The sequence below is a fragment of the Neomonachus schauinslandi genome, chromosome 3 (genome assembly GCF_002201575.2).
Source record: "Neomonachus schauinslandi chromosome 3, ASM220157v2, whole genome shotgun sequence".
NCBI classification, from domain to species: domain Eukaryota; kingdom Metazoa; phylum Chordata; class Mammalia; order Carnivora; family Phocidae; genus Neomonachus; species Neomonachus schauinslandi.
Genome location: NC_058405.1, coordinates 2,231,670 through 2,255,859, shown reverse-complemented (window position 1 = coordinate 2,255,859; position 24,190 = coordinate 2,231,670). Strand labels below are relative to the sequence as shown.

Genomic DNA, 24,190 nt, shown 5'->3' with positions numbered 1-24,190 from the left:
CCTGGTTCTCTGAGTGAGCGGTGCTTTGCCTTGTATTCTCGACACTTGGGAGGAATGCAAGGAGATGCTGCATCCTGCTTTTACGTCTGGTGTGTTTGCAGGCCGTGACCCTGACTGGGCTTGACGTAATGGTCCTGTCCTGTGTTGGTAGGTTGTGCTTCCAGTGGTAGCTTAGTTTCCAGAGTCCTTGCGGGGGTGTCTGGTCAGCCTCACCCCCCCGGTATTGCTGGGGTTCCTTCTGGTCCCCGATGACCTTGCTGGATGGGAGAGGGGACATGTTGGGCCTGGGCCCTCCCCTGAGGCTGGCTGGAGGACGGGGGCACATGGGGCCATTGGCTGCCACCTGGTGGGGTGGAGGCGGGGACTCCCTGCCTGATCTTTGCTGATGTCACGAGTGCAGGGGGAGTGCTGGTGCTCCGTGGGGTATGGGACTACCTTTCCTGTCCCCGTGGACTCCCTGGTGCAGGCTGAGAGGGCGCAACCCTGCCAGTGGATGGGTGGGCCTGCCCGCTGACCCTCTTTGGCTCCTTTCACCAGGAGGTCAGGCTTCCTTGGGGGGATGTGTTTAGTTTACTCATGTTGGTAGTTTCTAGTGGCAAGGCTCTCCAGCACCCAGTCTGGGGTAGATGGGAATAAAAAGAAGCACTAGCCAGTCTGCCTCCCTCCTTTCAGCCTTTCAGAGGTGGGCACATGTGCTTAATCTATGAGGAAAAAAAGCAGATGAAAAGGAGATACCATTTCTTGCCAGCAGTTGGGCGCAAATGAAAATGCTGGGCAATATTCAGTGCTGGGGAGTGTGCAGAGAGCCAGCTCTTCAATACTGTTGGGGGAGTGTCGCTGGCTGTAAGTAGAACCTCTCTGGAGGGCGGTTTAGAAATTGGTACTAAAATTTAGAATGTGTCATACATGTTTTTTGACCTGAATTTAATGTGTAGGCTTATTTACAGGTGTGTTCAGAGATGTGCAGATAAGATAGTTTTAATGCAACCTTGTTTTGCAGTAGAAAAACAGTAGCAGTAACCTTAGATCCAGTAATGGAGAATGAGTTAATGGCATGGCCATACAGTTCAGTTGCATGGTTGGTTAAGACTAAAGTAATTATGCTTGAAATGACCACACTGTGTTAACTTTTGATAAATTGTCGAGATGCTCCATATGATTTGATGTAAGTGTGTGTATGAAAGTGTGTAATGTTAACGTAGGCCTAACCTTGGCCAAAATAAGGCCTTCCAGACCGTGAAGAGGGTTTCCTCCGGGGCTGGAACCGGGTGCTGGTGGTCAGGGTACACTGTAGGAGGTCCCAAACCTGTTTCTGTACTTGAACGGTTGTTCTGCTGTTGGAACAGGGCGGTTACGCTCCGCTCATACTAGTCAAACATCATCTAATTTTATGTGAAGTAGACTCCGTGAAATTTTTCTCCCCCTTCTTCCCTTTTTAGGACATGACCGACAATAGCAACAGCCAACTGGTAGTGAGAGCCAAGTTCAACTTCCAGCAGACCAATGAAGACGAGCTCTCCTTTACGAAAGGAGATGTCATCCTTGTCACGCGGGTGGAGGAAGGCGGCTGGTGGGAGGGCACGCACAACGGCAGGACTGGCTGGTTTCCCAGCAACTACGTGCGGGAGATCAAGCCCAGCGGTAAGTGGGGCCCTGCCGGAGGGGCCGCTCTCTGTCTGGCACGGAGCACAGGCAGAAGGGCGTGCGCTGCACGTGGGGAGCTGCTCTCCGGGTGAACTGGGCAGAGGAGTCCTGCTCTTGCCCGCTGCTTCTTCCACAGACGTTATCCTTGCTTCCCTCCGCCTTGGGGTGTTGGCATGAAGGGTTCATCCTTAAAAGGAGCATTTCGTTCAGTCATGGTATCCGTTTAAAATAAGGACTTGGGGTTTGCCGTATCACACAGGCTGTTAATTTTTATCACTATGGGTGCTTTTGGCAATGATGTATAATTTGTTTTTTTGTGTGTTTATATTTGTATAGTATTTTAAAATGCATCACTTTCCTTATGTTTTCTGTAATTAACATTATTGACTTCTAAAAAGTTATTCAGAGGCTTATATTATTTTGAAAGGGAATAGTTGTAGTCGGCACTTACTTCGTTTGTGTTGTGTGATTCTTGAGGAATAGAAGTTCTGAGGCCGGGGCTGTGCTTTCTGTCAGAAGGGTGTGGGTGTGACAGTTCTGTCCTGTGCACGTGTCTGCTTGGGGCAGTGCCGGGGCAGTGGCTGTCCTGGGCATGCATCGCTGCGTGGCTCGTGTCATGAGTCAGCGTTAGCGGTGTACAAAGACTGCTGGGTTTATGAGTGTGGCTGTGTCGTTCTGGACTTCACAGATTCCTGCACACAGATGCCCCTTGAACAAGGTGGGCTTAGGGGTGCTGACCCCCCTGTGCAGCCCCAAATCTGTATAACTGACACCCCAGAACTTAACTGCTAGTGGCCTACCATTGACCAGAACCTTACTGATGAAATTAAGTATATTTTGTATGTCGTCATGTACTCTGTCCTTAAGATAAAGTTAAAGGAGGCATTGCTAAAAAAGCAGAAGGAACTGTGCATTTGCAGTACTACAGTGTCTTGAAAATGGACCCCTGCACTTCCAGTCTGTGTTGTCCAGGAGTCCACTGTATAAAAACCCTTGTGCTTCTGTGGACTTGGCGCTAAGTGCCACCCTCCCAGCCCTTCTGACACCAGGTGGGTGGTGTCCGAGCAATTCGGTGACCTCAGAGCTCCCAGAACCCTGGTAATTTCGTAAGTGATAAGAGCACTGGGAGCATCTTTTGTTCTAATACTTGGTCTTTGATCGTATTTCCTGATACAGAGCTCCCAGAACCCTGGTAATTTCCTGCGTCCCGAACCAGGGCGGGCAGACCAACATTTTTTCTATTTCCAAACCACATTTTGCTTATCCATTCATTTGTTGCTGGACATTTGGGTTGTTTCCACCTTTTGCTGTTGTGAGTAGTGTTTTGAACCTGGGTGAGATTGCTTGAGTCCTCTCCATTCTCTTGGCTGTGTGCCTAGGAGTGCAGTTGCTGGTTCCTGGGCTGACTGGGATTCCTGAGAAGCCGCCATGCTGCCCTCCCCAGCAGTGCACGACGGTCCCAGTTTCTCCACGTCCTTGACCACACTTTTTTGGTAGTAGTTGTGGGTGTGAAATGGTACTTCACTGTTGCTGTTTTTCTCTAGTTGATAACAAATGCAGTATCTTCGTTCCAGTAAAGGTCACAGTAAATAAGTTTCTTGGTTACTGTATGAAGTGCTGTTATCGTGGCCTCATTTAGTCCTCACCACGACCCCAGAAGACACGGATATTCAGGGCCTAGGGCACAAATCCTCTTCCTAATGCATGCAGGTGTGGAGTCGGCTGAGCCTGCAGCGCTGGTATCAGGCTGATAGGGATGGAAATGTCGCCTTAATCTTACAGACTCAGCTGCTGGGGCGGACCGTTGTCCCTGGTCAGGCCCTGGGAAGGGCTGAGTCTAGTCTCTGAGCCCAGCTCCTGGCCAGTCCTGTAGTCTGCTGGTCATCCTGGGGCCAAGAGTGCTGCCCTGCGCCAGGAGCTGGGCTCCAGAATGCTGGAGTTGGGGAAGGGAGAGGGGAGGGGGAGGTGGTCTTTGCCTTTACCAGTGAGGGCAAGGGGTCACAGAGCTGCTGCTGGGGCCCGCCATCAGAGTGGAACCTGACTGGGCCTATCTCTTTTGAATCTGGGCCTTGAATTCTGCTATGAATGACTCATTTATTTTCTGTTTATTTATTTTTAAAGATTTTATTTATTTGAGAGAGAGAGAGAGAGCACGAGCGGGGGTGGGTGGCAGTGGGACAGGGAGAAGCAGGCTTCCCGCCGAGCAGGGAGCCCGATGCGGGGATCGATCCCGGGACCCCAAGATCATGACCTGAGCCGAAGGCAGACTTTTCACCGACTGAGCCCCCCCACCCCCACGCCCCGGGAATGACTCATTTTAATGGGAATCTTGGGCTGACTTTGAGTTGCCACAGGAAGAGTGCAAGTGAATTTTTACTTCTCAGGTATTTCTCCCCACGGAGTTTTGAGAGTTACCTGTTGACAGTTATATGGAAAAGATAGTCCGTGGGTCTCAAAGTCCTCCTCAGGTGACTTTGGGAGTTGTTTCCTAAAGGACTGGGGCGCAGTGCTGCTTTTGGCAGCAGGTGGGTTCACAGCGTGCTGTCACCTTGTGAAGTCTGGTCGTGCCGCACCAACACCTTGCCCTGGGGAGTGTGGGGCCAGACAGCTGCTGGGACAGATGCCGCTTGAAGAACAACTAGCCATTGCATGGGGGGTCGAGTTGATTTAAAGAAAAGTAAGGGGCACCTGGCTGGCTCGGTCAGTGGAGCCTGCGACTCTTTGATCTTGGGGTCGTGCATTTGAGCCCCATGTTGGGTATAGAGATTATTTAAAAATAAAATCTTTAAAAAAGAAAGCCATTACGTGTTTGTGTTGACTTATGTCAGGGGTGACTGCATCCTGTTCCACCAATTTTTACATCTTACCCTGTGTTTCCGTGTGCACGTGCATGAGAGAGACCCTTTTAAACACGTATGTAACCGCATTGGGTCACGTGGAATCCCTGGTTTTTGTACTGAATGGAGACAAGTAACTTCGGAAAATTTCCTGTTTCTCTATTTTTTAAAGTGTAAAGAACACGTTTGCTCCAGTTGGTGATTTCTCATGCTAAGTATTCTTTAGCTGACGGTTGGACTGAAGGAATAACCTTTTGGGAATAACTTCCTGTGCTGTGTTCACAAATTATCTGAGTATATTTTAAGGAAACTTATCTCTTTCTGAGCTTAGTTGTGGGCATTTGAGACAAACGGGAAATCCTATTTTTACTCTGTCACTTTACAACAGTGGAGAACTTGAGGGTCACAATAACATGCTAGTATTGTAATTCCTCAGTTATTTCAGTGACTTTCTGATTTTGGATGAGGATTCCTTTCTGGAAGGGTGTGTTTCAGATAAGCATTGTAATTCAGTGTAATTCTTCATTTTCTGTAAACAAAATGTGCCAGATCTAACTGGCAATCATTAAGGATCATTTCCTCGTAAAACAAAAATACGGACGTCCTTTAAATTGTGAGTTTCTTCTTGTTACAATTCTGATTTATGAATCTCGTTCTTGAATAAACACACCCGAGGTCTACCTCTCAGTGACCCCTTTTGGGCTGCCTGTCTCCAGGTAAGTGCTCAAGAACGTCCGCTCGATCTGTCCCACTTCTTGGAAGTGTAAGTGGCCATGAGTGTTTGCCCTCGCAGCTGCAGACTGCAGCCTTCCTGTGGGGCTTCACGCGTGTAGGTGTGTGCCTTTGACCTGTGTGTGCTTGCTTTTTTTTTTTTTAATTTTATTATTACTATGTTATGTTAATCACCATACGCTACATCATTAGTTTTTGATGTAGTGATCCATGATTCATTGTTTGCGTATAACACCCAGTGCTCCATGCAGAACGTGCTCTCCTTAGTACCCATCACCGGGCTAACCCATAGCCCTCTTTGAAGACCGGTGTCCCCCAAGAGTCTGCAGGAGGGTATTTCCAAAGCTTGCTGCGAGTGTGCTTTTCTCCCTGAGTATGTACCCCCTTATGGCAGGTACCCCTGTTATTTAGCCTTTATCTTCCATGCACATTGTTTTGATATGTAAAAATAATGGAATTCTGCTTTTTGTACATACAAGGTGTGTGTTTAATGCGCATTCTCTAAAGAATTTCTTAAATTGGAGACCGAAGGAGAGAAGCAACTAAGCGGGTAGTCCTGGGGGAGAGGGACGTTGCTTGCTGCTACTGTTGAGTCGGTTGGTAGTCGTGGGCCTCGCTGCAGGTCATGTGCCCCTGGGGCTGGGGCGTCATGCTTACTTTTGACATGGGAAAGTGACCTAAAACGCAAACTGGGTTTTGGGTGCAGCGATTAATTTAGTTATAGAAGAACAGCGGTATGAATATGATCTGCAAGGAAAGGGGGAGAGGTAACAAGTTTGTTTTTGTATTTCTGGAAGTAAGAGTGTGCGTGTGCGATGTGAGGTTTCTGAAGGCGCCCAGGATAAGGCGGCCCTGGAGGGTAGGCCTGTCTGCTCTTTCTTCCAGGTGTAGATGCGGTAACAGGCGGGAAGAGTTATCCCACATAAGAGTTGTACCTCTGAGGCACAAGTGGGGAACCTGGCATGACGTATGGAGGAGTCTGGGATACGAGGGTATGGAATTTTCCCGGAGTGTGGGAGTGAGTGTTCCTCTAGATTAACGCAGTGTGTGCTCCCCCAAACAGCTGTGTGTGCAGGTGCTGTAGGGGATGTTCTGGGCATGGGTGTGGCCGTGTTCCAGTGACTGTGATTGAACATGCTGTTCCAAGGACGTGTCCCCTAGGGCACTTGACATAGAGTAGTTTGGGGGTCAGAGTTGATAGTCCTCCAGTATTAGGGATGTTCTTTTAAAGTTTTGTGTTTGCTTATAAAACACTGTCAGTAGTACGAGCCTGTAAAGACCAAGCAAGGAGGACAGAAGCCCCCGGGGATGCAAGCGGAGGTCCTGCTCTGCCCGCCTCCACATCCAGCCCACAGCTGCCCTCCAGCTCCCGCCCACATGCCGGGACTTCTCTGCGTGGATGTGTGTCCCCGAGACGCTCTCCCTAGGCGCCTTGTCTTCCCTTCCCTCTTCCTCGTAAGCTTGGGCTTTATGTTTTCTTCTCCTGTTGCTTTCCCTTCATTGGTAATACTTGACAGTAAACTTGGTGGGTGCTCGGCTGTGACCCGCTCTGTAACACGAGTGCCTACCTCGACCTTTCTGCCTTTGGTCGGCCGCGTTTTCCACATTCCATCAGCAGGACTGTTAGGAGTACACTGGGTTCCAAAACCACAGGCCACATCTGTTCAGCAGATACTTGAGTGAACTCTGTTGTGGGAACTGGGAGAATAACCGTGAAAAAACCGAAATGTCTTTCTAGAAATCGTGAAGCTTACCCGAGGCTCCCTGAATGGAAAATGAGGTGGAGTAGACAGTCGGGAAGGTGAGTGTCCCCTGAGCACTCTGCCGGCATTAAATAAAAGACTTAGCGGCGGAACGGGGCATGTGCTGTGTAGATCTTACTGGGTTCCCTGGGCCCAGTAAGCCAGCTACAGAAAGTCATTGTTGCGACGAGTTTGAGTCTAGGGAACTCCGACTACAACTGCGTGTGAGAGGGTAGGACTTACTGGTTTTGTCTGCTGTGATAATGGCCTAGTGGTTGGGTTTTAAAGTCTGAGTCTGACGGACACTGTGAAGTACTGATGGTAAATTGCTAGTATCTGGGATCTCCTGTATAGTGCTTCCAGAAAAGAAGAGGGGGGATCTAAGGGTTAACTGTTGAAGCTACAGAGGAGCGTAGACGTTACTCTCTCTCTCCTAAGTTTCTCTAATTCAGTTGCAGAAAAGCAGGGGCAGTGTAATCCTACCGCGGAGCTCCTGAGCGTTTACTCCTAGCGCGTTCTCGCTGAAAGAGCGGGGAGGACTCGGCACAAGATGCTGTCCAGGTCGAGGGCGCGTGGCAGCGAGGAGGCTGCTGACGGTAGAATGAGCCCGCACAGAGTGAGTGACGTGAGTGACGTGAGCCGGCGTGGGGACTCGTAGCTGAGGTGACCGCTGTTGTGCAGAAGAGAGGAAGAGAAGTGGGAATTAGCCGTTCTCAGGGCTGCCTGCAGGCTCTGTTGGTCACTTCCGTCACGGACGAAGGGGCAGCCGTGGAGGTGGAGCTTTCGGACCGGTTATTCCTAATCGCCCTCTTCTGTAAGCGTTCTTACTCCAGAGTAGTCACCGAAGGAAGCCTGTGATCGTCGAGTCTCGTGCTGTGCCTGTATCCGGCCGCCTTTGTCCGCCAATGAGGGGGCGAGCACTGCTGTGTACGGTAGCGCCCCCTCATTTGCGGGCCCACCTTTCGTGGTCTGTTCCCTGCGGTCAGCTGAGGTCCAGAAGCAGGGATGCGTGTCGGGAGGTGAGTGGTAGCCTGACACGCTGTCACTCGGCTCACTTCTCAGTGGGCATTTTATCCCCTCAACGTCCTCACCTCACTGGGTGAGCACAGGACGGGGTGACTATTGTTAAGGTTTTCGTTAATCTCTTACTGGGCCTAACCTACCAATTAAACTTTATCATAGGTCTGTACATAGAGGAAAAATCATGGCATGGGTAGGGTTCGGTATTCTTGGTTTCGGGCATTTCCCGGGGTCTTGGAACCTAGGTCTCACTGGTAAGGGGGGGTCTCCTGTATGGGCCTCCCCAAGTGTCCCTATCTTCAGTGCTGCTTAAAGGCGCCATGCCCTCCGTCCAGGCATGGTTCTGATTCTGGAAAGCATCTTCTCCTGCTCATTGCTTTTGCTTTCTCCTGATAAATCCTATTAGATAGCTTATTTTGCCCTCTCTAGCTTTTAATCTGTTTTTCGTATGTTTTGTTTTGCTGGGCTTCATTCATTTGGAGTCCACTCCTCAGATGTTTGTGTTCACCACTCTCCCCTCACCAGTGATGGTAGCTGTCCGTTGAGTTCCGTTTTAGTGACCACAGTGTTCACTTCCAGGAATTGTTTCCTTATTTTCCAGGTGTTTTTTCATTTTCGTGGTGCCTTTATTCTTCCTTATGGTTCTTTCGTTCCAGGCGTTTTAAACATACTTACTCTGTAGTTGCCTAGGTTGCCCCATTTCCAGGTCTTGGGTACTAATTTCCCTTGCACGTCCTATCTGTTTACACTCTTGGCTCAGTTCTTCATGAGCTCATACTTTCTTGTTACAGATCTGTCTTTGGGGGTTCAGTGTGGGGGGGTACCTGTGTACCCTGGCTTGCGGAAGTATTCCTACAGAGCGGAGGAACATTTGCTTCCTGAGGGGCTCCCGGAGTTTTTCTTGCCCCAGGCAATCCTGGTGGGCCTTTGGGGCTTGGTGTGAATTTGGACCACATACCACAGCAGGGTCAGGCTCCGGGTTTTGATTTCTCACAGGCTGCGTCTCCCATCACTGAGTAGCCAGCCCACGTCCTTGTTGTTTCTCTGGATTGGTGGGCAGGAGCTTTAGGCTTCTGTCAGCCCTAAGGGTCACCAAGAGATCCTCCTGTTTGAGTCTGTCTGGCTCCAGCCTCAGCCCCCAAGGACCCTCATTGTCAGTGCCACTAGGGATTCCCCACCCCCTTTTCTCGTTTAGCACATTTATGTTTAAATTTTCTTGTTTTTGGCGGTTTTAGTTTATTGCAAGAAAGGGAAGATATGCATCCTCCGGCCCCTGGAAGGGCAGCATGAAATTACATTCTCATAATTTCCCTGCCTCTCAGTCACAGTGGATTGTGTCAATTCTTAGCTATCAGGTGGGCCAAAAAATGAGTTGTTTTTTTTTTTTTTTTTTTTTTTTTTAAGGGTACTGGGAAGGCGGAGTATTTTCTAATGTTTCCTGTGCACATTTTTTGTTACGATTGGCCATAACTTCTCTGGAATATTACACATTAATGTATGTAGATTTTGTTGTTCCTGGTTTTTTTTGGAGGGTGGGGGAGAAAGTGCTAGAAGGTTCCCTAAGGCTGCACAGGAGTTCCTGCGGTAAACCTGGGAATCTAGGCCCCCGTTGCTGTTCCACTGGGGTGGTGTCGCCTCCGGGCATGACTGTCCTGACTGTCCAGGCGCTGGGATGAATGTGCGGTGGGCCCTCGTGTGGCTGTTAGCGGGGAGCCTGCCGAGCCTTCTGCCTCAGCCTCGCCGTGCGAGCTGGTCGGCCGGGCGCAGAAGCCTCTTGCAAGCCATGTGTCAGGTGTCCGTAGCAGACAGGCTTCCTTACACGGGGCGCCTTTGGTCGGCGGCACCGCAAGCCGGCACGGATGGCCCCTCTGTGAGGCCGCTCAGGACTGGCCCTTCTTACTTTAGGGCCCTCTGTCGAGAACAGCACACAAGTTTTGGGGAGATGTTCGCAAGCCCTTCCATCCCAGTAAGTTCCACGCAACAGCCAGCAAAGCTGTGGACTCCTTCTGTGAAGGGAGCAAAGACCCACCCAGTGTTTGGACTCTGCCTACGTTGTCTGGCTCTCTTCTGCCTACCCTTTGTTTGGATACAATGTTAGTGGCCTGAAACTTCTTTTAAAAAAGCTTTTTCCCTGAGGGTTCTAGAGGGGAGGGGGGTGGGAGGATGGGTTAGCCTGGTGATGGGTATGAAGGAGGGCACGTTCTGCATGGAGCACTGGGTGTTATATGCAAACGATGAATCGTGGATCACTACGTCAAAAACTAACAATGTAATGTATGGTGATTAACATAATAAAAAAAATAAATAAATAAGCTTTTCCCTTGTAGTTGTCCTAGTAAGTTAATTGAATACTGTCATCTGTGGTGTTGGGAGGTGTGTCTTAAGTGAAATGAGGCAGTTGGCAAATTATTTGCTTTTAAAATTTAAAGCAGATTCAAGGTAGTAGCATGCACGTTGGTATTTGTGGTCTCGATGGCTGCCATTGAGGCTCCAGTGCTCTCCCCTTTACTTTTATTTGTATTTGTCCCCTAAATTAGAGGTCTTAAAGATGAAAAGGCATTGTTGGGGTGAAAGCATGTCAGTTTTTTTCCTCTGTAGTTGCACACCTAGCTACAGATGCAAGATTGTTCTAGCTACCACACTTTCCTTCCCAGATTGGTATTTCTTAGGGGTTCAGAAGTAACTCTTTTCTCACGGAGTTCTCTTTTCCATCCTGTGGGCAGAGAGCAGAATTCTTTCAACTGGAATAACACCCGTTTTGTTCTTCATTTTCAACCCCTTGGAAGAGCTTTACAGTGAGGCATTGAAGGAAGGTTTAGGTGGACAATTGCACAGGAAGGGGAGGGCCCACAGTGGGTATATTTTAGGCATTTGGGGTTTCTGTTGCTAGGAAGATAATGGCAGTACTGGGCAGGCAGTTGGAATTAGGGCCCTGAAGCTTTGGGAGTGTTTGCGGAAGTGTTTGTGGACAGGCAGGTGGAAGGATGCTGAGCACACAGCACAGGACAGCAGAGGGACAGAATGTCAATTTATACAGGGAAGGTGGGTGAGGATGATACGAACTATATCCCTGAGGACACGCTCCTCAGAATTTCTCCTTGCCCTTGCTCCCCACCAGCCCGGGAGCCTTGGAGGAGGACCGGTGGGCGACGTGCACATCCCCCCTGAGAGCCGTGTTTTCGGTTAGCAGACGCTGCTCTGATACCTGTTACACTGAATTAAAGCTGGACCACGTTCAAACACTCACCTCCTTGCACTCATCACAGTTGCGCTCCCTTCGTCTCCGGTGCAGAGGTTCTTTTCTGTCCCTGCTTGGCGTGGCTTTCCGTCTTCTTTGCTTGTCACTCGGAGCCAGATCCCACTTGTTTAGAGAGATTTGTGCGTTCTGAGTGCTTTGGATTCCTGAGGTGTAGTCCAGACTGGGGGTTGCCGACATCGGATTCTGCCCCCCTAGTGTTTTATCTTTGCTACACTCCTGAGCTGTGGGTGTGGCTTTGCTGGTGTTCTCTGACCTGCTGTTGGTGATGGAGCACAGTCTGTCAGGTACTGAGCCTGAACAGGGAGTATGGGCTGGGGGGACGCTGGCTCGCTGACCTCAGGGAGCTGAGCAGCTTCCCTCTTTGCATGGTGGTTTCCCTGGAGGCCCCTGGACCAGCAGCTCTGGGCCATGTGGGGCTGGTGTGTGGGGGTCTCAAGTGCTGGTCAGTAAAACTGTGTTACGTCTCCATTTCAGAGAAGCCTGTATCACCCAAGTCAGGAGCGCTGAAGAGCCCCCCCAAAGGATTGGACACGACTGCCATTAACAAAAGCTACTACAACGTGGTGAGTGACTGCACAACCTGTCTTAGGAATAACGTGGGCTTTTTTGGATGTCTCTAAAACCCTGCAGTGTAGAAGATAGGTGAACCACATAGAACCTGGAGAAGGATACAGAAACCATGCATTACTGGCTGCGCAGTTATAACCACCAGGAGTGTTCTGGTGTACTTTCTTCTCGTCTGTTTTACAATCTTGTATTTTTGTTCCAGTATTTATTCAGCATTGTGTACCATTTTTGTCACATAATGTAGTGCCCCTCAGACCATGTCAGGTCTTCAAAGATGAGACTGTAAACAGGCGCATGATGTGATGTGAAGTCAGGCATCGGGTGCGTTTTACCTGTACTCAGAGTAGATCGTAAGTACTTTACATCAGTTACTGTTTCTGGTTTACTTGTATCTTAACAGAGTCTTTCCTGGGATAGATGTACATATATATCAAAAAGCATGGAATCACAGGAGAGTGTCTACACGTACATAGTAAAGATGAGTGTTTTAGAATCTAAAACTGCATTTTGAAACTTAAGAGCAATTTGTGAACTTCAAAAATACCCGTGAAGTCTAGTCTAAACCATTGCTATATATACAGCAGAAATAGGAAATGATACTCTTCATTTGGATAACCTTTTAAATTGCCGGCATATATCAGTGAGATAAACCAGCAAAGTGAACCTTGTAAATGTGGATCGGTCTTATTCCGTGGAAAATCTGCATTTTGGGTGTCCTCCCCACTCCGAGTCTTCCAGAGAAAGTTTCCTGATGGCGGTTGTCCATCTGAGTGCGTGAGGCTGTGCGTCTTTGCCGTGGAGCGGCTCGGGGCTGGTGCTGCCGTGAGCAGTCCTGAGGGTTTCACGGACTCCGTGCTGCTGGTGGGAGAGGGTGAGGACGCGCGACGCTCTGCCATGCTCACCTGTTGCCGTGGCCTCTGCTGTGCGTCTGCATTCTCAGCGCGCTGCGCGTTCACTTTCCATCGGCTCCACATCTTAAGAGCGGTGTGAGCTCGGGAGGGTTTGTTGTCCTCCTCGCATCGGTTCGGTGCCGCTCTGCAGCGGGCCCCGGTGGGGGCAGTGGGTTGTAGCCGTGCGCAGAAATGCGGCCAGCCCCCGTTCTCACGTGTGGATGCGGTTCATTGCTTCCTCTCCCTGCCTTCCCCCCCACGTCCGTGCTGCCTCTGCCTGCTTTCCCTTCCTCACTTCTTGTCCCGTGGCCTCCGTGCGATGCCCTAGCTGTCTCAGATTGGTTTTCTTCGTGTTGCCCCACGCCAGGCCCCTCTTCCTACACAGTCCTTCACTTGAGTCTCAGCCTCCGCTTCTCCCGCTTCCTGTTCTTTTCCCAGTCTCCGCGGCTCCCTCCCAAGTGCAGGCTTCCACGCCAGCCCTGCGCTGAGAGAGCACCAGGCTCCCCAGCACAGCCTGTACCCTGACTCGGTGGGCCACCCACCTATCCTGGTTGTGCTCTGCCCTCCACGTCCTGTTTGGTTCTTTGTTGGAGGTTTGTTCCTGGAAGAGGGCTCTGCTGAGGTCGTTGGTTTTTAGTGTGTATTGTGCTATGTGCTTGGCTCCGTGCACAGAGCCACAGTAAGCGTCGTCTTGTGGTTCTTCAGGGTTTCACAGCACGAGAACTTGTGGAGCTGCCTTTCCTCTTGTGTCCTTATGTGGGATGTTGGTTTCTTTCCAGGGGAAGGCTTCATGTGGCGAGTGTCAGCTTGTCTGTGTACCAGTACACAGTGATGTTCTGAAGGAGCTTGCTTCTCTTAGAGGTTAGAGGAAGCAAGTTAGCGCCCTGTAAACTGCTACCAGCTGCATTTCTCCTGTCTCCAGTAATCTTGCTCCCATCAGGGATTTTGTCAAAGTAGGCGACCATGCTTTTCCAGAAGTCCTGGCAGGTCGTTTTCCTTTGCATTTTATGCACGCACACAGACACACTTAAAGATTTATTTACTTATTTTAGAGGAAGGGAGGGAGAGAGAATCCCAAGCAGATTCCCCGCTGAGCATGGAGCCTGGTGTGAGGCTTGATCTCACGACACTGAGATAATAAACTGAGCTGAAATCAAGTCAGACGCTTAACCAACTGAGCTCCCCAGGCGCCCCTTCCTTTGCATTATAACTTCTGTAGTCCTCTTCAGCTTGAAGCATAATCAGTGCCTTTTTAGATTTCTTTCTTTTAACTGTGCTTGTACGGCGTAGAGAGCCTTCATATCACACGTGCTGTTCTGAGTCAGCTACTGTTTAATTCAGAATATGGGAAAACACCTTGACCTCAGAATCACGTCGAAATCGTTGTTTACATAACGCTGTGTTAGTAAATAGTGCATGTGAAAATTGCAGTTGTTATGGACTTAGAATTCATAGAAATCACCTTTTAGGATAGCACTCCCATTTTATAGGGGAGAACACCAAAAGCTCTAGAGGTTAAAGGACTTGTCCGAGGTCACACACTGATTAGTGACTAAGTCAGGAATAAATTCCTCTTCTTTGAAGTTTGTATTTATAAATGACATAAAGTAAAATATAGAACAGAATACCACATGCAGAGCAGAGTAGAATAGATTATGCATTCGGCATTTTCATACTGCCTTGGGTGGTTCATTTTCATAGGAAACTAGGTATTTCACAGGAAGTGTAGGTATTTTTAACCCCACTGATTGGAGAAGGTTCTCCAAGAGGAAAGACTGTTCACGAAAGACTGGGTCTCTGCGTGGGCCCAGCGGAGAGCAGTGAGGAGGGCTGGAGGTGGAGGTACAAGCGTATTGAAATTAAGAGAGGAGACAGGCATGAATGGGTTGGATCTGTAACCTGTTTCTCCTGTAGCGTGGTCAAGACAAGCCAAAAACACTGGGGGTTTCAGCGTGATTCTTGGTGACTTAAGACCGTCACAGGACATTCATCATGTTTCCTCTTGATGGGACGCCCACTGTGCACACGTTCAGTGTGATGGTGTCCGTGGATCTCTGAGGTGCTGTTAATGTTTCTTTGTTTTTTTCTGTTCTTCCGACTGAATACTCTCTATTGTCCTTTTTGTTGGCAGATTCTTTTGCATTTCAGATCTAATGTTGAGCCCCTCTAGTGAATTTTTCACTTTATCACACCTTTCAGTTCATAATTTCCATTTGAGTTCGTTCAAATTTTCCATTTTTTTAAAAAAAGATTTATTTGAGTGAGCGCGCAGGTGTTTGTAGGGGAGGGGCAGAGGGAGAGGGAGAATCTGAAGCAGCCTCCCTGCTGAGTGTGGACCCCGACACACGGGGCTTGATCACGACCTGAGCTGAAACCAAGAGTTGGACGCTTGACTGACTGAGCCACCCAGGTGCCCCCACTTGGTTTTTTTTTTTTTTTTAAGATTTTATTTATTTATTTGACAGAGAGAGACATAGCGAGAGAGGGAACACAAGCAGGGGGAGTGGGAGAGGGAGAGGGAGAAGCAGGCTTCCCGTGGAGCAGGGAGCCCGATGTGGGGCTCGATCCCAGGGTCCTGGGATCACGACCCGAGCCGGAGGCAGATGCTTAACGACTGAGCCACCCAGGCGCCCCTACTTGGTTATTTTTATAGTCAAATACAGACTGTATTTGAGTCATCGTTTGGCTTGCCTATTTTAGAGCAGTTTTAGGCTCACAGTAAAGTGGGGAGGGTGATGGAGATTTCCCGTGGACCTCCCGCCTCCAGTTGTGCATGGCTTCCCCCTGTGATCAGCGCGTCTGGTGGCTTGATGGCGCTCATTTTAGTGCAGGATTGTAACCCACTGTCTGGATGGGCCAGTTAACCCATCACCTGCTGGAGGACATCTCCCTTCCTTCCAAGTGCTGGAAATTATGAATAAAGCTGCTATACACTTGCATGCGCAGGTTTTAGTGTGGGCATGTTTTCAGCTCCTTTGGGTGAATGCCAAGGAGTGCTGTTGTTGGGTTGTGTGGTAAGTTTAGTTCTGTAAGAAGCTACCACACTGTCTTCCCGTGGAGGATTCTTGTGGGACGGCTTCTCCGCGTCTGGCGGTGTCCGCGGTCTGGGTTTCCCTGAGGTGCTAGGTGTGCAGTGCTGTCTGCCTGCTGACGAAGGATGTGGAGCATCTTTTCACATGCTTATTTGCCATTTGTGTATTTTCTTTTGTAAGGTATCTGTTCAGTTCTTCTGTCCATTTTTAAAGTTGGGCTCTCTTACTGAGTTGTAAGGGTTCTTCATATATTTTGGATAAGTCTTTTACCAGATGTGTTACTTTTTCCCTTTAACTTTGTAGTTTGAGGATAGTATGCATGGATATAACTTTTCTGGCATTTATCCTGCTTGGTGTGCTCTGGGCTTCCTGGGGTCTGTGGCTTGGTGTCTGACATTAATTAGGGGAAATTCTCAGTCATCATTTTTCAATCTCCTGTTCCTTCTCCTCCTGGGATTCCCATTACGTGTATGTTACACCTGGTGCCGTCCCACAGTCCTTGGATATTCTCCTGTGTTTTCTTGTGTCTTTTCGGTCTTCAAGGATTCCTTTAGGTGCTGGAGCGTGTGGTTCTTTCTTCAGCGTGTCCCGTCTGCTCATGAGACCGTCACAGGAGTTCTTTTCTGTTAGTGTTTCTCCATCAGTTTGCAGTTCTTAAGATTTCCATCTCCTTGCCAGCTTCTCTTGCATGTGGCCTGCTTTATCTGCCAGATCCCTTAGCACATTAATCATAGTTGTTTTCAGTTTCTGGTGGGATCATTCCAGCATTCCTGCCATGTCTGTCTAGCTCTGATGCTTGGTCTCTTCAGATTTGTCTTGCCTTTTGGTGTACCTTGTGTTTCTTGATAGCTGGACATGCTGTGTCAGGTAAAAGGAAGTGCTGTAAATAAGCCTGCCATGAGATGAGGTGTTGGGGGAAGGGGAAGTGCTCTCTAGTCCTGGGATTGCCGCTCTATCTGAGCGGGGGCCTGTGGACTTCACGGGTGTTTTTACATACCACCCCTGCCCCCACCACAAGATGGGATGGCTGCGGTGAGCTGGGGCTGGGTGTCTCCCTTCCCCAGGTCTTTGAAGCAGCTTGGGCTCTGGCTAACTCCCTCCCCTGAGGGCAGTCCTCATTAAGAACAGGGGCAGAGCACATTTCAGAACGGTTCTTTTCCGTTTCTCTGCTGGAAACCCAGGGGCATTTTCCTCTGATACTTTGGGAACCTCCTCAAACTCCTGGACTTAAATTTCCCAGTGTTGTGAGGGCATCTCTACAACTGGGTCTCCCCCCAGAGTTGTTAACTCTCAGCTTGTCTGCCCTGAGCCTCCAGCCATCCGTCAGTTCTAGTACCTGTTTTCCAGCCCTGTTGCCGGCTCTCATGCTGGTTCTGCCGGGGCCCCCAGGCTCTGGTGAGTAGGACTCCCAGTGTTTGCCTGTCGGCCTCGCCAGTCTTGGGGTTGGGGGTTTGCCTTGTGGGTCCTGTCCTCTCTCCCACCTGGATCCAGGACATGCTGATTTTTCAGTCTCTTCAGCTTTTTACCTGGTAGGATGGAGTGATGATTTCCACACAGAAACGGGCAGAATGGGAAGGCCCTGTTTGAACATGTTGATAGCAGCTGTTATGAAGCTTTTACCTGCTGAGCCCAGCTCCGGGGCCCCTCAGCCCATTTCCATGGAGTGCTTGGTTTTTGTGCATGGGTCACATGTTCTGGGTTCTTTGTGTATCTTGTAAATTTTCACTAAAAATTGGACACTTTAGATTTAGTAATTCTGGATTCTGAACTCTCCTACTCCCAGAATTGGTTGTTACTTTTGTTTACTGACTGACTTTGACTAACTCTGCAGTTTATCTCCCCCACAGCCACTGAGGGCTTCTTTTTGTTAAAGCGTGGCTTCCTAGTATTCATACTCAGAGCTGCAGAGCTTAGTAGGTAGCCAATGATTGCTCAAAGATTGTGCTTAAATGGGCTTCCATTCTCTGCCAGCGGATCTGTATGTGGTCAGTTAATTCATTGCGGTGAGAGGAGGCTTTCTAGAACATAAAAGCAATGAATGAAAACAAAAGAAAATATCGAAATTGATTAGACTTCATAAAAGTTTAATAAATTCTTTGCCTTCGAAAAATGGAAACCAAATTACAAGTTAATTGGAACATTTGTAACAGTTATAACAACACAAGATTATCCTTAGTGACTGAGGAGCTCATTAATGCACATACGTTAGGATTAGTGGATATATACAAGAGGATGTGAGTGGTATAAAACTGGAGATGTTGGGGCGCCTGGGTGGCTCAGTTGGTTAAGCGACTGCTTTCGGCTCAGGTCATGATCCTGGAGTCCCTGGATCGAGTCCCGCATCGGGCTCCCTGCTCTGCAGGGAGTCTGCTTCTCCCTCTGACCCTCCCCCCTCTCATGCTCTCTCTATCTCATTCTCTCTCTCAAATAAATAAATAAAATCTTTAAAAAAAAAAAACTGGAGATGTTGGAACCGTTTGGGCCACCGTAACAGCGCCACAGACTGGGTGGACTCCTCCCAGTTCTGGAGGCTGGGAGTCTGAGATTTGGGTGCCAGCCTGCTTGGGGTTTGGCTGACTTCCCTCTTCCTGGTTGACAGAGGGCTGCCTTTGGTCACGTCTTCACGTGGTGGAGAGACAGAGCCGGCCTCTTCATCCCCTTATGTATACTGCCCGAAGGCCTCATCTCCAAGGGCCACCACACTGGGGATTTCGGGATGCCCAAAACATACGCATTTTGGGAGGACACGAACATTATCTATAGCACTCTGACAGTATGGTTAAGCTTTGCATAAAAATTCTGATAGCAACCACTTACGTATCTGGTGAGCAAAGATTTAAAGAGAATCTTCACTCTGATAATGGTGGAAATGTAAATCCATAGTGCTTCTCAAAAGTAATATGGCTGCTGTATATAGAATTCTGAAAATGGTCAAGCCCTGTAATCTAGTAGTTCTAGAGGAATTACCTAAAACGTGTTCAGTGATGTTTGTGCGAAGGTGGTTTTATTTATTTCTTTTAGGATTTATTTTAGAGAGTGAGAGCAGGGGGGAGGGGCAGAGCGGCAGAGAGTTCCGAGCAGACTCCCTGCTGAGTGCGGAGCCCCTGCATGGGGCCGGATCCCACGACCCTGAGATCATGACCTGAGCCGAAATCAAGAGTCAGACGTTTGACTGACTGAGCCCCCCAGGTGCCCCTGTGCAGAGGTGTTTCGATGGGATTATTATAGTGATAAATTGCAAACAACCTAAGTATGTAGCAGCTCAAGAACGATTAAAGAATCAGTGGCACATACATTCATAATTACGAAAAATGCACATGAAGCTTTAAAAAAATACCTAAAATACGTGTTTATGTGCAGTATAAGCAGAATACGAAATTCTAAAGGCCACAGGATTTAATGATGCAAAACCGTTGAAGTAAAAGTGTGCAGGAGAGTGTGGCTTCTCGGGAGTGGCAGACTTCGTCACTTGATCATGCAAGCCACGGTGGCTTGCGACTCTGGCACCAGAGGCCAGACTGTTGGAGACAGAAGCAGGACGTCAGACTTGAGAGCTGCAGTGGAGGAAGTTCCAGATACTGGAAATCCGGAGGTGATCATTTTCTGTGACAAAGCCAGCCACCACTATTAAGTCTGTTTTCAAATGGGAAAACAGAAAGCAGTTTTCTGTGTCCTAGATCAGTGCGTGATCTGGAGAGCCCTTGCTGTGGGTGGCGGAGCTGGGGGTGCAGGCCCGTGGGTCGTGTGTGTGTGCCCGTCAGTGGGGTGGGCTGGCCTGGGGGAAGCCCCCTCGCTGCCTGCACAGGGACTTCACTGTCAGATGAGCTTGGTAACGTTGGCCTTGGCCTGGCATGTTGGCTTTAGGGAGCCTGGTGAGGTGCTTGGCCTTGAGGAGGTTTTCAGGGTTGTCAGGGAGAGCATGTAGAAGCACTTGGGGCATTAGGCATCACTGGGGTCACCGTGTTGTTTGCAAACAGGCATCCCCTTGAGGGTTACCTGGGAGAGCTACAGTCGGGTGACAGGAAGCTGTAATGAAATGTGTCTGTGGCTTGACTAAGCTTGGTGGATTTTAGCAGTGAAAGCACATGAGCTGCACCTGCAGGATCGTTAAGACCTCTTTCCAGCAGAGCTGAGAGAAGCTCCCAGACAGAGGGAAAGCTCTGGAGATTGGTCCTTTAGGGGGTGAGGAGTTTCCTCAGTCATCATTAGAGAAGGAGATTTCTTAAATATGTCCATCTGTGGAGACAGGTCCTCGTGACCTTACGTGTTCAGTGGTACTGGCTCATTTTTCAGGTTCTGTCGAACGCTTTTATCGAGGGCATTATGTCGGTATTCTTTTATGTACAGGAACAGCGAGTAGAGAACTGCTTCTCACGCCAGGGGTCCTGAAAAGGCAGGGTAGCTTTTTCTTTTGAAACATTGCCGTTATGGCAGGTGGCAATCACTAGCTTTAATAAATGTACAGTTATAGGTGTGCATTTTTCATAAAACGCTGTAGCAACTTCCATGGGCCTTTACTGTGCTCTTGGCGCCTTGTGTCGCTTGGGGCCTCTGCACCTGGGCCAGGGGAGATCGGAGACCGCTGGCCCAGCATCTTACGCTCCTGTAGACCAGCACTGACCCCAGGCCCTCGTTTTGCTGCTTCTCCTTTTCCTTCTGCTTCCCGAGATTAACCAACACCTTAACCGAGATGGCTTTTCAGTTCTTCCCTCCTGATACTGGAGTCCTGGAACAAGTAGCACCACGTGGGAGTCCGGGTTTGGGCTGGAAGGCTGCAGTGCGTAAGGTTTGTAAGATTTCTTCTACCTTAAGTCAGGATACTCTTGAGTGTCACACCCTGTAAAATCCGCACACTCCCCACCCCCACCTCCACCATACTGCCTTTCTTAAACAGACCCGTAGACGTGTGCCGTCCCAGGTGGGATGTGGCAGAGCCAGGATTTGCACCCAGGTCTGCTGGGCGCCCAAGGTTGGCTCTTCACTCACCCCTGTTCGCTAAGCCTGGCTTCTTGCCCTGACCTGTATCGTCGTCGACCCAGAGCTTTTGCTGCAGCTGTTGCGTCGTAAACCTTTAGTGTCTGGAAGAAATCTATCCTAAGACCTTATGGATCCCCAAATTTAGAAATACAGTAATATAACGTCTTTCAAAAGGCACAATAACATTAAACTTTGATCTGGCACCTCCAGACTCTTTTGAGAGTTGGTTACTAAGAACATGCAGACATGAGCAAGCTCTGTTCAATCAGTGATTTCCAGTGCGAGTGGGTCCTTGGGGCTGAGGGTGTGGAGCTGGGGGAAGGGGGCTTGGAATTGCTTCCTCCAGCAGCGCGGCCAGCCCGTTCCTTCCTCTCCTCTCCCCAGAGGCTCACGTCCTGTCTTACAATCTGTTTTTTGAAAATGTAAGTACAGTTTAATAGACTGGGTTGGGAGGAAATGGTCAGGGATAATGTTTTCCTTGTGTGGTGGGGCCGATGAGGTGGGGGGGTTATTTCCTACTGTCTGATCCGTTACTGTCCCAGGGGCATGCTTAAGAACAAACCAGGGTTGTGTTTCTATAAGTAGGTTTTAGTTCATGATGATCTTTCATCTTGATCAAATCTCTAAGAAAATGTTATGCTTCTTAGGTAAATTAGTTCTTTATTTTTAAAGGACTCAGTGACTTGAAGTATGAAACCTACCAAAATTTGCAGTGAATCAGTGATACTAAGTGCTCTGTGAACGGTGGTGGTAACAAAGTGAGTTTCTGTGTCTGTAAGGTAGTGAGCTCAGTCTTTGTTTTGCTCTGCTGCGCCAGCTGACAGTTCAGGGATTGTCTGTGTGGCCTGCCGGGTGCCCTCCTCCTGTGTGGCCCCATTGTCTGACGGCTGGGCTCTCCACGCCTCATGCCTGAGGGAGAGCTGGCGCTGGCGGAGCCCTGCTGTCCTCACGGCTGTGGGACACAGGCCACTCCTGCTGTGAGCCCTGCCTGCGCTCTCTGGGGCAGCCTGCGTGTGATGGAGCTCTGCAGCGCGGCTGGGAAGTCACATGGGGTCGTGCAGCAGCCAGAGCGTGCAGAAGTCCAGAAGGGGGAGACAGGTGCTGATGAGCTGGAGGGGCTGCGGGGGTGGCACGTGTGGCTCCTGGCCTCAGCGGGACTCAGCCAAGTCTGGTCGAGTGTTGGTGGAAAAGCTGAGTGTAACTTGGATTGTTTGGGTGGGGGGATTATAGAACTTGTCTTTAGCACTTACTTGAAAAGCATGTTTGTGACTGCTAGTTGACATTAACCAACTTAACTGCCTTACTGTGGTTTTTTGGTAGAGGATTCTTTGGCATTGTTTCTGGTACATTCTTAGGGGAGGCTTTTATATCTGCATACTATGATTTAATGCTGTGATGGAGGAAATGCCATTTTATCTGACTCCCAGTCATCCCAGTGATGTTTTCTTGTACTTATTGCCTCTCATTGTATAAAAGGTGCATGGGTTTTCAAGCACTCTCTAAGCAGCACTGCTAATAGTTTGTAATATTTGTAACCAACACATGAAATCACAGTTTAATTTTTGTTGGAACATTGAAGACTTTCCATCTTCTGCATCGGTGACAGATTAAATTTTTTATTTTTTTTCAGTTCGAGGACTATTTACTTGGATTCATGTTACTTTTAAAGGATAAGGTCTGGCGTAAAGTATAATTTTCTGATGCAGTGGCTGGCGTCACAGTATGTTCTCTGTCCACCGTTCCTTTGACATTTGTGTCAAGGACCATTTGTGTCAGTGACCATTTCTTCGAAGGGAGACATTGTAATCCTGGGACCAGCACCCAGATTTTCCCACAAAGGAATGAACTCCCAGAGCAGCCCCTCCGCCCTCCGTCTCACTCCCCCATTCTTGCATGAATAGACCCATTCAGGGGCGAAACCAGAGCCCGGTGTCACAGTGAAAGCGACTGATTCTCTTCATCTTAGATAGCGTAGCATGTAAGTTATTTAATCAGGTTTGCATTTACTTACGAAGGACTGTGCTCTCCCGAGGACACACAAAACAGTGAACAGACTAAGAATCCATGTTGTATGCATGTTACTGATGTTGAAATCTAAATTTAGCTGAATGATTACTTTTTTAATGTTTAAGCATATATATTTTAATTATCAACCTGGGAAGAAGACTGAGTGTATTTGTATTTATTCTATACAACTTTGTGCGTGATTGAGGATGGTTGGTTTTGGAAGAGAAGTAGCACATCTTAGTGCATTTCGTGGACACTCTGAAGCACGTGGGACGTGATACTGAAGAAGGTGCTGGGCTGCTGACAGAGCGGGAAGGAAAAAGGGGATTGAGGAAGGGATTTGCGTTCCTTACTTACATCGGGTCTCCTGGGAGCCCAGATTCCTGCACTCAGCCTGGCAGCCAGAGAGGGCACAGAGGGGGCCGGGCTGTGTCCGATCCAGGTGCACACGCCCCACGCGGGCTCTGCTCCTCACTAGCGCTTTGATTTTGGAGGATCCTTCCGGAGGACAAGACTGAAACAGAGAGGGTAAGAGGAATAGTTTTCCTGAGGAGGAGAGCTAGTGCTGGCCTTGTCACCTCCCCGCCCTGCCCTGGGAGGGGCCTCTGCTCTTGGCCATTGTGATGGAGAGAGGCTTAGTTTTTAATTCAGCTGTTTTGCACTTTTTTTTTTTTTTTTTTTAAGATTTTATTTACCCATTTGAGAGAGACAACAGAGATCATGAGCAGAGAGAGGGAGAAGCAGGGAGCCCGATGCGGGACTCGATGCCCGGGACCCTGAGAACATGACCTGAGCCGAAGGCAGACGCTTAACCGACTGAGCCACCCAGGCGCCCCATGTTTTGCACTTTTTATCTAACATAGGGTATCAGGAAATATTTTAAGGTTGATCTATCATTCTTTAAAGTAGTGGCTATTTAAGGGCTTTATACTGGTGGACTTTTAATTTTTAATGTGTATAGCATGATCTGAGACCATCATTCTCTAGGGAAATTGATTTATATTTGCTAGGCTCAATCTCAGGAGTAAACTTGATTTTATTATTAGTTGAAATATACTTTGCATATGTTAAAATGCATGGATTTTAAGGGTACAGTTCAGTGAGTTTTGACAAGTGTATTTATTTGTAACAACTACTCAAATTATGATATAGAACATATCTATCACCCTAGAAACCTAGGCCCCTTCCCCATTGTCACTCCTCCCCCCTTCTTCTTTCTGCCCTCAACAGATTAGTTTTGCCTGTTCTTGGACTCACTGTAAATGGGATAGGCATGGCATCCTTTTGTGAATGGCTGGCTTCTCCTGCACGACACCGTGTTGGAGATTGATCTGTGTGTGCGTGCTGTTGTGATGTGAGCAGATGGGGCATCACTTCTCTGATGATGGAATTCATCCCAGCCTCGTTCTATGTGTTACCCGTCCCACGTGTTACCCGTCCCACGTGTTACCCGTCCCACGTGTTACCCGTCCCACGTGTTACC

General features: G+C 48.8%; 1 protein-coding gene across 5 annotated transcripts in view; it reads left to right on the top strand.

Moving 5' to 3' along the window:
- Positions 1-24,190, top strand: part of ARHGEF7 (Rho guanine nucleotide exchange factor 7) — a 129,902-nt gene that overhangs the window by 67,914 nt on the left and 37,798 nt on the right. For 4 of the 5 annotated variants that reach the window (XM_044913503.1, XM_044913502.1, XM_044913504.1 and 1 more), the window contains 2 exons: positions 1,440-1,641; positions 11,709-11,797. In XM_044913503.1, the coding sequence (XP_044769438.1) occupies positions 1,440-1,641; positions 11,709-11,797 (291 nt within the window). Of the gene's footprint in view, positions 1-1,439; positions 1,642-11,708; positions 11,798-21,747; positions 21,799-24,190 lie in introns of those variants that run through there. The other variant, XM_044913506.1, reaches the window with a different exon arrangement.